Below are 15,134 nucleotides of genomic sequence, written 5' to 3'. Positions count from 1 at the left end.
AAGGCATACATTAGGTATGAACAGATTACAAGAAATAGCTTTTATAAATCAAATAAATGTGACATTTTATAACTGATAGCTAACTAAACGCTAAAAATTAAAAGATTTTACGGTACAAATGCCTAGATGTCAAACTATTAGGCATTACCCTATGGTTATAATATAGTGTACTCATCTGTTTTTTCATCATTGATATTGACAGTGCAACCGTACAACCGTACGTTTAATTCATGTAACATATTTTATTATATTAATAATATTTATGTTTCATAATAACTGTGAATTTTTTTGTGCAAGAATTTCTAGGTATCGAGAATGGTTGGCTTCCTTGACATTACTAAAGTCCGAAAAACAAGAACATTTTATATATATATATATATATATATATATATATATATATATATATAATATATCATAATTTTGCAAATTTTGTATAGTTCTTAGATACATGCCACTGAAATTAGTTATAAACTATTTCATAAGGTGTTCTAATTTGAAAAGAAATTACAGATACATAGATTTATTACAGCATAATGTATATATTTATAATGTGAAAAAAATACTTGACTACAAAAGTGAAAGTCGAGCAATTCATATTGACTTATTTACAAAAATTTTGAGTCGGCCGTGAGCATCCTTAAATATCAGACTTATAATATTTCAATCAATTAAACTTTATTTTGGTAGTGTGTCGAATAATACAACTAAAATTATTATTTTCCACGATTATTTTTCCTTTCATACTGGTTGAAGGTAAAACGCTAGCTGTCATTTTGTATTTCACGTTCAACTATTCACTGTCGGAAACAATATTTATGGCACGTTGTTGTGTTGGAGAAAGACGTATTTTGTGTTGCAATAGCGAAGAACGTGTTTGTGATGAATCAGTGAGATGACTTTTGCCTTAGGGATGACAGCTGTTGTATGAGGTGTCATATGTGTGTATCTTTTCTGTGTGTATAACAGTTCATCCCTGATAAACATCACTTGTGTTGCTAGTCCACTTCTGTAAAACTACTATCAGACATAGGGTCATAGATCAGCGATTGCCATTAGAGAAAGTAATATAATTTCAAATTAGTGGTGTTATTTAGAAAAATATAAGCAGACCATATACTTGTATACCCAAATTTAATTCTTCCGATTGTATGTTAGTTCGGTTATTTAAACACATATGTGACAGAAACGGCCAAATACAAAATAATTGAATCGTAAAAAGTAAGGGCTCTGTGGTATAATGGTAGCACATTCACCCGGAATGTGAGAGATCCGGGTTCGAGTCCCGGCGGAGCAAGTACTTTTTGCGATTCAATGTTTATTGAAATTATATAGGCTATATATCTGTCTGTCTACAGCAAGAATTTGTCATTTCTATAAGTTTGAAATGACGAACACAAGTTCGATTATGGTGCACACCACTGCGCGGAAATTTATATATATTATGATATATAAATACATCATAACATTTTACATTTTTAATGAAATTTGTAAAAATTCAATTTTAAGTTTATTTAAAATGAAGTACTAATCATATAAAAAAAACTCGATAGACCATTTAAGTGTGCCTTATAAATTTATAAATTAGTCATTTTATCAACCAATCTATATCATTTAGTAATCTTTAGGGTAATATAAAGTTAAGTAATATAAATCTTGCAATCTGATAAAACGGCGGATGGCCCTCGATAGAAAGCTTAGAAATATTAAAACAGATAATACTACATCTATTAATAATTTTGGTTTTTATTCTCTAATCACACCTTTTTAAAATTAGTTATTGATAAATCTTACATTATGATGTAAATATTCAAAAGGTTAAATATTGTCTCTCAAAAACCTTCATTAATATATGGTGTTTATTAATAATTATATAACGTATTCTTTAATTTCAGATTAAATAAAGAAATTATCTTTAGAAAGTAGGTTACATAAGTTTGTTTGTACAGAATTTGACAACAAATTAACGTATTATTTGAAAATAATTCTTTTTATTATTTGACAACAATTCTTATTAGTATTCAACAACAATTTTTATCTGCATTTGAAAAAAGTATTAATAGATTTTTCATTGATTCGAAATATATTTGATGAAATTTTCATTAAATTTAGTTTAGAAAGAAATGGACACAATTATTGATTGGAACCTCCAGTTAAGTAAACAGTTTGTCACCTTTTTAAACAAATCTTTTAAGAAATAGTTTTCTTAAATAAATTATATTCTTACTTAATTATGATGGAGAATTATATCAACTTTTAAAAGATCTGAATGATATTGGAGAATTTTACATTTAAAGAATATAAGCAGTTGAACGAATTATAAGAAAACCAGAAACATCACATTTTGAACCTAAAGAGAATTGAAGCTAAATTTTATTTCAAAATAGTTTTAGAATTGTAAAATATTATAGTGAATTTTTCAAATTAATTTAAATGTTTTAGTAGATACAAAGATAAAAGAACAAAAATTACATTTAATGGTTTTGGTAAAAAGACTATTAAAGAAAACGTATGTTCTTTAATTGCATAAAATGTAAAGGTTTTGTGTTCCTAGCTTCGGCCCAGTAAAAAGGGATAGTTTGTCGATAAGCGATTTATGGCTGTCAAACCAAAGAGTATGATATAACTATCTTTTTGTGGTGCGTACCAACTTAAATAAACCGTTTTGTCCGTGTAAATGATTTATAAACATTTATTCCATTTTCATAAACAACATTATGAACTGTGGTATTTCCATTAGTTAATGCATTGCAACAGTGGACGATGGGGTTTATTTTTATTCATCAGCATTGGTAATGATGTAATGGATATGCAAATGATAGCGGTTGCACATTTACCAATACCCTAATTAGCTTGTTAGCATCTGTGGGTATCTACCCTTTGTATCACTTTCTATTCACAATATTTTACCTTGATTTTATGATAGGTACAGGAAGCACTTTTGTAATTTAAAAATGACTGATGCTTCAAATAGTTAAAAACATGAAAAAATAATATTTTATTCTTGTTTTGTAAAGAGTAATGTTGTCATATACTTGTACGTCATACAGTTTACCTTCAAAAACGTAAAGATAATATATATTATTATTACTATATAATTAACTTACGCATAACTTTTGCGTATATATTACCCGGATCAATAAATTAGTTTATAACTATGTAAACATAGATGTTCTGTTTTATATAAACAAATTTATATGTTGATACAATTTCGTGTTCAAATCATAAGCCTTTTTATTTCTTCAAAGTGTAAGAAATATTTTAAGGTAAGGTAAGAAATAGTACGTGACACGTAATAAGCTTTACTAAGGCTATATGAAACATCTCAAGTTTGTAGCTTATTTCATTCTCAATATAGATATGCGCACAATCATATAGAAAGTATACGCCTACATATCCCGCCAGAGAAAAGAGTAATTATGTCAGCCTAGTGAATGAGAGTTTCAATATCGCAGAGCCAAACTTCATTGTTCCAGGTGTCCATTATAGATTCCATTCTTCCCTATCCGGAAATGATGTTTCATGAAAAAGATTTTAGTACACAGATAAAATCTATATCTACATCTTGCTACATTACACATTCACATTTTAGTCCAATAGATTAGATTGCATAGTAGCGTTTATAACAATAAAAGTACACATACCTAGCTAGCCCTATGATGTTAGTGTTGGGATAGTTAAGCTGTATGTGTAAATATATCTGACATGATTGTACTCAACTTGCTGAACAACGTAAAAATATTCACTAATGCCCAGCCAAATTGCATAAAGTGACATGTGCAATCATCGACTAAGTGTTAGCCTTGTACAAAAATAAGCTTGATGATAAATTTAAAATGTATTGGAAAGATCGTTTTCGATGTATTGTGCCAACATACAGGCAGACAGACTAGAATAAAGAAATGAAATCCTTCACTATCGCTCAGTCAGAAATTAAATAATCTGTTTATTAAGCTTAAATAAGAAAGATTTTGTAGCATTGGCAAAGACAGAACATTTGTCACGCAATTCGGTAAGGCCAGTTTGAGGAGGGATAGTAGGGTGGACATTATCACAGCCATTAAATTTTGGTACAAGAGTAGGCTCGCACCGTTCCACCCTCTGTCGATCACAGCGACTTGGGAAAAAATCCCTAGGCCTAACTTTTAGGGTTGTTAAAGCTTAACATTAAGGCAGTGATTCTCTAAGCACACTCCAATCATCTCCCACAGATCTATCGATAAGTTACGCATTTACAGTAATATATTTATATTTCTGGATATAATTCTCCTGGCCATATCCTCTCCCCAACATAGGTCCTATTGAGAAAATATAAACTAATCATAAATGAACCTCCAGGTAGCCGATAAGCAATTTTGACATTTAGATAAGGTGCTAAATAATGTGCCATTAATAAAGGCATGTGTTACCCAAACATGTCAAATAAGAGGTATTCTGAATTATTAAGCTCATTGACTGGTAAATTATACTATTTAAATTATGCAGATCCATAAATATCTGAAAATTATATAGAATTAGCATTTTAAACTAAATTACTTTATAAAACATAAAAATTATTTAAATACAACTTTCTTAACAAATTACTTCATTAATTTTGATATATATATATATATATATATATATATATATATATATACTATATATATATATACAGGGTGATTCATGAAGTTCTCCCCCCACTTGTAAAGAAATACCGTACGGTATTTAGATAAAATAAAACAAAAACAAAATGTTTGTTCCTTAATGATGAGATAAATTGAAACAAGATTAACTGTTAAATAAATTTGTTTGTAAATAAAAATATCATGTTTTTATTACGTTGTATTTTTTTTTAAATAAATATTTACATCAAATGTTCGAAAATAAATGAAGCAAACATTTTCCCACTATTGTTTACTAATCATCGAAATGCAGTTTTTTGTTTTATTAATTTCTAAGTTGGTAACGCACGAATAACAGCTGATCAAACAATGGTATTCTGTACTGTTACGTTAGAACTGTGTATTAGTGGTGTTTTGCAAGCTACAGCAGGAGATCGGGTTCTGTGAATCGTGTTATTAAATGCAATTTTTCTGTGAGTTATAATTCGATTGTTTATTCAGCGAAAAAATGCCCTTACTTATTTACATCAGCGGAATACGCTGATATGGTTTTTATTTTGGGTTACTGTAATGGTAATGCTAGAGCTGCTGTAGGAAGAATATGAACTACGTTACCCTAATAGGAGGATTCCAGATAACCAAAACAATTTCAGGAACTTTTCGTACTCTTCGGGAAAACAGGATCACTACCAAGTACTAGAACCAATTATGAACGAGCTGTCCAACTTGATGATGATATTGTTATTAATGCTGTTCATCGCAGTCCAGGTGTAAGTACACGACGTATTTCTAGGCGGATAGGAGTTTCGCAGTCAACGGTGTGGAGGTCAACTTAATCGAAAACAAATTTTTATCCGTTTCATAAACAAAAGGTTCAAACATCTACAGCTAAGGGATGGTCCGCTTCGCTTGGAGTTTTGCAACTTTTTGAATATTAATAATCAACTCTACAAGCGTATTTTGTTTACGGATGAGGCACAATTCACTCGGGATGGTGTCAATAACTTGCACAATGAACACTCATGGGCAGAAGAAAATCCACATGAGGTAGTGGAACAAAACTTTCAACACCGATTTAGCGTCAATGTCTGGTGTGGCCTTTTGCACAATCGGCTGATTGGACCTTTCATATTACCTGGACGCCTAAATGCTGAGTTCTATTTTGCATTTCCTTTCAAGAAGAGTTGCCGCCGCTGTTAGAGAATGTTCCTTTACATCTCAGACAAAATTTGTACTTCCAGCATGACGGAGCACCTCCCCACTTTTCACGTGCCGTTTCTGCTTACTTTAATCATCAATTTCCTGGACACTGGATTGGTCGTGGAGGGCCTCACCCTTGGCCACCAAGATCACCAGATCTATCTCCATTGGATTATTGCATCTGGGGATGGATGAAAGACATTGTATACAAGACAAAAGTGAATTCTCGTGATGAATTAATTGCCCGTATTATGGATTCGACTGTGCAGATACAGGGAAGTCCTGAAAATTTAAGAAACGCGAAAAAAGCAATACAACAAACGTGCTGCAAAAATGTATTGATAATGATGGCCTCATTTTCGAACATCTATTATAAAAAGGTGCGCACGGTTGGCCCAACCTGATTAATTTTGCTTAAAACTAGTAATGTATTATACTGAATAAAACGATTTTTTGGTACTTATTTCTGTTTTATTTTAGACTTTGATTATATCCATTTTCTCAGAATTTAAATTCTCTACAATTAATGTTTGTTGATTTTATGTATTTATTACAAATTTAACAAAGTTATTGTACATCAAACTTAATAAACATTGTTTCGTGCCCCAATTTTTTGCATTTAACCCTGAATCCCTCAAAAACTACTACAGGTACAGTTCTGAAACCTATTTTATTAGCTTTATCAGGTAAAAATACATAAGAAATCCACGATATTTCTTACTTAATTAACCTTTCCAAAAGTTCAGTATGGCTTTATTTTTACTCTTTTACCCAGGAATTACAGGCGAAATCTTTCGCTAGCTGTAAACTCGCTAACGAAGCGTTTTCGGACCTATGTTTATATAACATTTTTTCATTATTTTTACTAGTACAATGTGCTGTAGAAGTGGGGGGAGAACTTCATGAATCACCCTGTATATATATATATATATAAATATATATATTATATATATATATATTATATATATATATATATATATATATATATATATAATATATATATATATCAGGAATCACAGCAGACGAGTATTATGTGAACTCCAAGTACACCGTAATCTAAAACATGTAACATAACTTTAAATCATATATATATATATATATATATATAATATATATATATATATATATATATATATATATATATACAGATATTTATTTATTTATTGTAGAACAGGAAATGTCTGTCTAGGTTTCTACATGCATTGGTGATCACGTCCTTTTCAATACAGACGTCCACTTGTTGAGAGCTGGCATGTAGTCTGAAAGAGACGATGGGACATTGTATCTTGTGAGAGGGAAGAGAAAGCGTATGATTAGTTTCCCCTCGGGACGTCCAACGCCCAGATACATCGAGAAAACTTATGTCCATCACGTTCACAAAACGTTACAAAGCTCACAATACTGATAACTAATGAGTTCCGTGTTTTAACATATTTCAACATTAGTTAAGAAAATGTGACTTATTGCGCACTTGTAGAAAATGTGACATTTTGCTAGCCTATGTAGTTCTTAATGCACACTTTATGATTATCTATTAGCAGAAATAGCTATTAGTATAAATCTGAGAGATACGACATCAAAGCATTGTTTTAATGTTATTTTCGTTATTTTCAAACGATGTGGATATGTAAAAAAACCTTTTGCAATTACTTAAAAAATTTATGTTTAAAATTTTACCTGTATTATTTACAATACAGTATCGTTAATAATATTAGTACAGGTTATATTGTCAAACAAGTTTTGATTTAACGTTATGTTTGGTACGTGCATAATGTATTTTTACATTTAAGCTACTTGAAATCAATATATAAATTGACCTATAAAGTAGAGTACAGTTGAAAAGTACAAATTCACGTTAAACTTAATAACTTTAGATATTTGTTTAAATTTAATAGATCTTAGGTTTTATCGTTCAGCAATCTGTTCAGCCAGTCGCTTCCACTAATATGTACGCAATTATGATTAAAATATATGTTCGAAGATAGCTATACATTTGCTCATCAAATTTTTGTCGTCAAATATACAAATAATTTGATAAATTAGGTGTTGGAAGTTTCTGGCGTTTTATGAAGAACAGTAGAAGGCGTAGTCCGTTTATTGCAGGTTCTAAACTAGCAACTTGTTTTAAAATTTATTAATTTAGTTATGATAATATTTTATCTATTTTGTAGTTTGCAAAATATTTTATTGCTACATAATTTAAGTAGAAAATTATATATATATATATATATATATATATATATATATATATATATATATATATATAAATTTTTTATTGTCTCATGACTTCTTTCCTTTTACCTAATTCATAACGTTCCAATTATTTATGAATCAAATTACTTATGATTTATTAAAAGAACGATATGTTTTTAAAACACAATTTATGTCCTTTAGTTTTTAATAAAAGAGAGTGAACAATGACCGATGTTAAAGTTTAATTGTACCAATTCTATTGTGACAGATTTCAGTGGCAGGTCATTTAAAATCCATAAACTCTTTAAAATATACCTTTTTAGATACAGTTATATATTTCCCTACATATTGATCCATTTCCCACGGGTTCAACTACATTCTTAACTGATACTTAGAAATTGTAAACATGGTATCATGTAAGAAAAAGGAAACCACAGTACAGACGATAAGCACAGAGGTGATGTGTACGAGGGCACAGAGGCCAGAGTGACAGACGGGGTGGCCTATGATAATTACTCGGCACGAACAATACAACTTGCGCACAATGCGAGCCCGGCAGTCTGCTAAACATACATCCAGACAAAAGACTGCTGCGCCCTCCTTTGATGTCCCTTACTCTGTATTTTTACACTGTTCAGTGCCCTCGTGCATTACATCAAAGTTGATGTAAATCATACAAGTCTGTTTACCTTTAGGATAGATTTCGTTTTATACATTTTAACATTTCTTCTGACGAAATGTTTTGCCAGCTTTCCATGTACAAAGTTTTATACACAGCACATTATGCAGAGATTCTAGTCATTTACAAGTATATTTAACACTGCATTTAATATAGTCTTTCTTTTCAGTGGCAGCCACAAAGTGAACTTGGTTAGTAACAACTAGGTTTAGTTATTTTTATGACACACCTTCTGGACAGACTCTCAATGGAATACGGGAACACTTTTCCATTTACTGTTATTAATTTATCCAGACAAATATACATGAAGGGAACGAATATAAATAAGAGTTGACCAAGTTTATTAGCCACACTCGAAGTTAAAAGATTTTAGGCCTTTCATTTATGCCGATTCAAAATATATTTCAACAAAAAAATTATTATTTATAAAATTCGATCAAATTCGTTATATAGTTTATTCCGGTACTAATTGGTTTATATCACTAAAGTTTTTACCGTAGCAGTCTCTAAGGTTCCAAAGAGATGCCTTTAATATATAATTCAAGCACCATATAAAATTTAAAAGTAAAAAAAAAAAAACTGTTGTTCTTAAACGTTTATATAAGCTGTGGTAGTGTTTGTAGAAAACTACGTGAGAATATGATATTAATACGAGTAAAAACTATCGCTACTGGTACGTCGTAATTTATTGAAACGAAATCTTACAGCGTTGCACTTAATAAAACTGGACGATGTTGTTGCCCATGTCTATTACAACAAATTTCTATTTGCCGGTTTTAGAATTATTTTAGTTATTTTTCTCTATTATTTTATATTAAAATCTCTTTCATATAAAAGTAATAGTTAAATGTTCACATTTAATTATTTAAACATATATTATTATCTCAATATAGCAAAAGTAAGTCGTTTAAATTACATTACATTACAGAAATACTTATTATTAATATTTTATTTTTTAGAGTTCAATAATTTTTCAAGGTGGCAGGGGCTAAAAAGTTGTTTTAAATGCATAAAATAAATATCAGCGGTATTAAAAGGACCAATGTAACAACGTTATGCAAATTAATGTTCTAAACTATATACCCCACAGTTGACACTGCAAGGACTATTTTTCTTAAAGTTTGAAATGGTGAGGTTTAAATTACCAAAACAAATATTTAATATATGAGGTTGCACATCATTAAACAGAATGTGCTTTTAAAATTTGATACCTTACATTAAGATATTGATAGTTCTTTTTTCTTAAAGTGAATAGTAACCTAGTTAAATCTCAAGTACTAATGCACACTTTAAACCACTAATGCATATTTATGTGATATTTTGTTAAGATATCTAACTCTCTTCCAGTGTACATGAAGGAATGTATATATTTTCAAATTATAAAGCATTCCCTATTTAGTGCATTTTATTTTACATATCGCTTACATTGATATTGACGATAATAGCGCGATCTTTAACTAGTTGGGATTTTGTTTATGTAGTCTCCGAACCAATAATATAAGGATACACTATCGTTCTATTTACTATTTAATAATTATATTGTTATATCGAAAATATTATGTTTACGTTATCAATATTGGAAAAATCACTTAAAAAATTAATAAAATTGTAATTCTAAATTAAACATATTTAAAACGTATTAAAATGATCTGGATTGTTCAATGACAGATTGCTAATAGAAAATCTGAATGAACTATATGACAACTTCATTAAATCCTTTGAAACAACGTAAACAAAGCTCTACCCCAAAACAATAAATCGGATGGAAAATATCGCTCGGCGAGAAGTGGTCGACTACTTCCATATTCAGAGCTCCATTACTAAAACATTTATTCAATTACTGACTTTTAACGCCAAACTGAAAATGAGCAAGGTGGATTTACCGCTTCAACAAACGTTATTTTGCATATCAAGGAGATTTGTAACCCCCGTTGTGTAGCAGTGGTTCATTATACTTGCAAATTATAGATGTTCAATATTTACTTCATTGTTTTATATGACTTATTATTCGTTTCTTGAAATATGCCTTTGTGTTGCATTGTTGTACCTGGTCAAATTCAAAACAACAATGATTAGATACGAAAAGTCTTCCAATGTATAATTGAGTACTCACCTTAATCTAGGAATATGCGATACTTCCTTGTCGGATGTGTCTATCCAGCGGATGTCCGGAGGGGGGTTTCCGTGAGCGGAGCAGCTCAGTACGGCACCGCTAGAGTTGGAAAATTCCACCCAAGGAGGCGGCTCCTGGAGAAACACAGGACCTTGTGCGTGCCGCGACAACAAAGCCCCTTCTGTAAAAGAAGAAAATATGTTATTTCATATATTTATTAAAATCAATTAATCCACACAAAGTGTCACAACAACACGATATGCAAATGTTTTTATGTGGCATTTGACATGTTTTACGATATCTGTATTAAAAATACAGGTTCATTAAATATAAAATAATTTAAACAGAATCCATAACGTGTATAACTTAAGGTTACATAACAATTTTCGTTATTCGTTGCTGACTAAAAAGGTCAGTTCTGAAAATAAGGTACATATAACAATAATTAGCAAACAAGTGAGAAGAAGTGAGAGCAAATTCCATAAGCTATTATTGTGCCATATTAGTTTTAAATTTTTGCTTAAACCTTAACAGTGTATACTGTATGCTTATCCCCTCTAAATACAATTTCGCTTTAAGGCTTTTCCAATTTATTTTTGGTTTATTTCTGGGTTTCTGGTTTATTGGTTTCTTGTCTATTGCTTTTGTTTTATTTATCTATATCCAATTTGATAGGCCCAAGTTTGTCAATAAAATTGGTAGTGAATGGGAGGTCTTACATTACAGAAAAGATGAGAAAGCTCTCATTTTAAACGTTTAGAAACTACATGTATGGATTATTAATAATGTTTTTCGTATGCAACAGAATAAAATCATTCCTATTAGTATAGAACTGAAAATGTATTTAGAAATGTTTGTATATCTTTTAGTTTTACATACAGATGAGTTCAGATAAATAGGAAGGATAATAACTACATCTGAATGTGGATTTCGGTAGAAATTGATAATTCTAAATCATAATAAAAGCGTTTGACAAGAAATTTGAACTCAAATGAATATTTTGTTCACGCAATGATATATAGTTATAATTCAGTTACTAATCTGTTCAAAATTTTGTAGATAACATATTGAATAGTGAATGTATTACTTCCTGCAAATTTTAAATTGTAGTTTATATTCCTAAAGAACACTGAACAAATATGTCTTTAAGCTATTAAAAAGGCTTGAAGGTACACTGCTTGAGTAATAATTTAACACTATTTAATTGAAGCACGACAGTTACCAAAATAAATCATGCAAATGTGTAATACTTAATAGGAAGAAGATACAAACAAATGTTAAACGATATTTTAAGATATCGTTATTTATGGGAGTAATATTTATTTACTAAAACCTTTCGAGCCACTAGTCACAGGTTGTAAACTTGCAATTATTAGTGGGTTTATTCCTAACAGATGAACATTTGTTTATTCGGGGTTTCTTCATAGAGCTACATATTCACTTTTAAATAACAAAGGAACATACTTAAGTCGTACTGATTATAAACAAACAATTATCTGCACACGTGCCCAAGAGAGGAGTGGCATCTGTGACTGCCTCCCTTGCCCTAGCCGTTTCCGGTGACCGGGGGCTCGTCACGCATGACGTGAGAACCTCAGACATGAGTGGTAGGCGCACGTCCGCTGATGAGGGACTCAGGGACTAATTGTGCGGGATAACAAGAGGAGAGATCTCCATTTGAGGGTTCTTCTTACGGCATGAGCACTCTAGCTACCTCTCTCACACGCGGCAGCGAATATCGCTGGCTTGATGTCAGAGTGGATACGAGTATTTAGATTTAGTCCATGCCTTTTTATGTTTAATTTGGAATAATTATGTATGGTGTTTATACCTATTCCCTTTTTCCATAAAGTGCACAACTAAGACGCCTAATTCGATCATTAAAACCAGTACATGTTCCCAATACATTGTATTTGGCATGCATAAAAATGTCAATTATGTATTTCTGTTAATACTAGCTATTTAATTATTTATCTGGGCAATTAACGCTGCCTATTATATAGCCCATAAGAAGTAATGCCTAAATGACAAGGGTTTTAGAATAAGAGCACTGTACGAAATAATACTATATGTTAAAATTAAATATAGACCACCCGTAAGATATTCGTTATTTTTTATCTGACCCGGGAGTAATGATAATGAAATGAACAATTTAATAGAACTATTTAATATAACCCAAAAAGCCTGTTACAACACGATGTGGTTCACTGCTAACTTGGATGTAGGTAAAACTGTGTAAAGCATTATTTTGACTGAGGATTATATGCGTACTTAGTTACTTAAACTTGTATTTACTCATATTTAAAATCTTACTTTAAGCTTCTACTCGTTATTATGTATAGGTATTAAAGTCCTCAGATGGTAATTAATGATGCAGATATAATTTACTTACGAGTAACGTACAGCATCCTGAGGCTGTTACTGTTAATGTGTATAGGGTTATTGTTACATAGAGATAAATTACATGAATGGCACTAGAGTCATTATATTAATTTGTCTGTCCTAGCCATACATGTAACAATAATATTCTAACATTGAAATACGAGTACTGCTGCAGGACAGTTACAATATGTGTTTAGAAATATTATTAACACTAATCGTTACAGCAGCTAATAAAAACAACGTATAGAATACCTCCAAATTGGTTCAGTTTGGCTAAGCCTCACTTTAGTGGGAAAATATTATGTTCTTTTAGTGGCTTAACATTTTCTTTGTTAATCAGTGTCTAGCTATTTCGGTCTTGAAAGAAGTGAAAATTGTAGTCCTTGTCACGATGTATACGTATGACAACATATATTTCGAGGACGTTTTGACGTTTAGTGAAGAATTTAACACCGGAGACTTTGTGTACTGAATAATAGGAGACAGCCATAGGTTAGTGGTTCACTTTAACCATTAATTCGGTCTTAGATTACAAAGGATGGGATTACAAATTTGACGCTTTTTACTTGTTACAAGTGGAGTTTACGACCAGAAGTTTATTATCTCTGGTTAGTGAATTCAAAACTAAAACTTAGACTTATTTGTGGTAAATGTACAAATTACATCCTACATTACTATAAAATTAGGAAAAAACTTAAAAATTGGTTCTTATTTATTTGTATAACATTATTATTAAATAAGCACAATGGAATTTGGATATTAAACATTTCATTTCTCAAACTCACCTATATATCCACATTTCTTATGCAGAAAAATATTAAGCTGTCCAATGAGGTCAATGGAAATTATTTAATTTGTTTATTAACAACTTTTATCTTATTCAGAAGGAAAGTAAAAATTGTTACGACACATTTGCTTAAAAAAATGAAATGTCCAGTATTGAATAGTATGTGATATTTATTATCAATATATGAAAAATAAACAGGTATACCACACAAGGGAAGATTGAGTATGAACCGTGGAACAGCAAGTTTACGGGGAGCGACAGTCCACACCTGTCTGGGGATGTCAATTACCAGCTATTGATGGATTATGATGGATGAGCGCAATATTGAATAACGGTGGAACATTTTCACCTGAGCCTGATTCTAAAGTAAGTACCTTTGTAGTGGAAAAACACTTCCATTTTTCACAGTGCCAGTCGATTTCAGTTATTTTATTTTTATATAAGAAATGTAATGGCCACCTGTAAATGAACTAATGTATATCCTTTGATTACTCATTTGTTTTGACTTGTCACTTTGTATTGCTAAGTACATATTATCGTAGACTTTTGCACTTTCACACCATTGTGATTATAAAATATAAATAATGATTTAACAGTTACACTACAGTTCCACTGCGTCATAGCTTTTGACTCTTTTAAGAAAGCTATTACGAGATTGGACATATTGATACACACGCGGGCGCGTGCGTACGTACGTACACACACACACACACACACACACACACACACACACACACACACACACACACACACACACACACACACACACACACACACACACGCACACACACACACACACACACACACACACACACACACACACACACACACATATATATAAACATATGAATATCAATTTAGTTAATGATGATTAGTATTTAGAAATCCATCCAGCAGTTTTTATAATCAAACACAGTTAATGGTAAAATAATTGTTACTTAGTATAAAATAGTAAACATTTTTACCATTAATTTGTAACATTAAAATTAATATAGAAATGGGTATATATGTATATATATTTTTTTATTTGATTAATATTGGGTACGAATTCTATTATTTTTAGACCGGGATAAAGGGAAAGTTAGAAAACTCTATTATATTGCCTATGTATAGTTTATTCGGAATTTTTACATAATAACACAAGATTTTAAGTAGTTAAAATTCCATTCATATATGAGACCA

General features: G+C 30.7%; 1 protein-coding gene across 1 annotated transcript in view; it reads right to left on the bottom strand.

Moving 5' to 3' along the window:
* LOC124355807 (Down syndrome cell adhesion molecule-like protein Dscam2) overlaps positions 1-15,134 on the bottom strand; it is a 487,821-nt gene that overhangs the window by 248,285 nt on the left and 224,402 nt on the right. Inside the window, exon 5 of the mRNA XM_046806962.1 lies at positions 10,784-10,964. Coding sequence (XP_046662918.1) covers positions 10,784-10,964 — 181 coding nt within the window. The remainder of the gene's footprint in view (positions 1-10,783; positions 10,965-15,134) is intronic.

This window comes from Homalodisca vitripennis, chromosome 2 (assembly GCF_021130785.1).
Source record: "Homalodisca vitripennis isolate AUS2020 chromosome 2, UT_GWSS_2.1, whole genome shotgun sequence".
NCBI classification, from domain to species: domain Eukaryota; kingdom Metazoa; phylum Arthropoda; class Insecta; order Hemiptera; family Cicadellidae; genus Homalodisca; species Homalodisca vitripennis.
The sequence above is the reverse complement of the archived record's forward strand: the minus strand, read 5'-3'. Positions and strand labels throughout refer to the sequence as shown.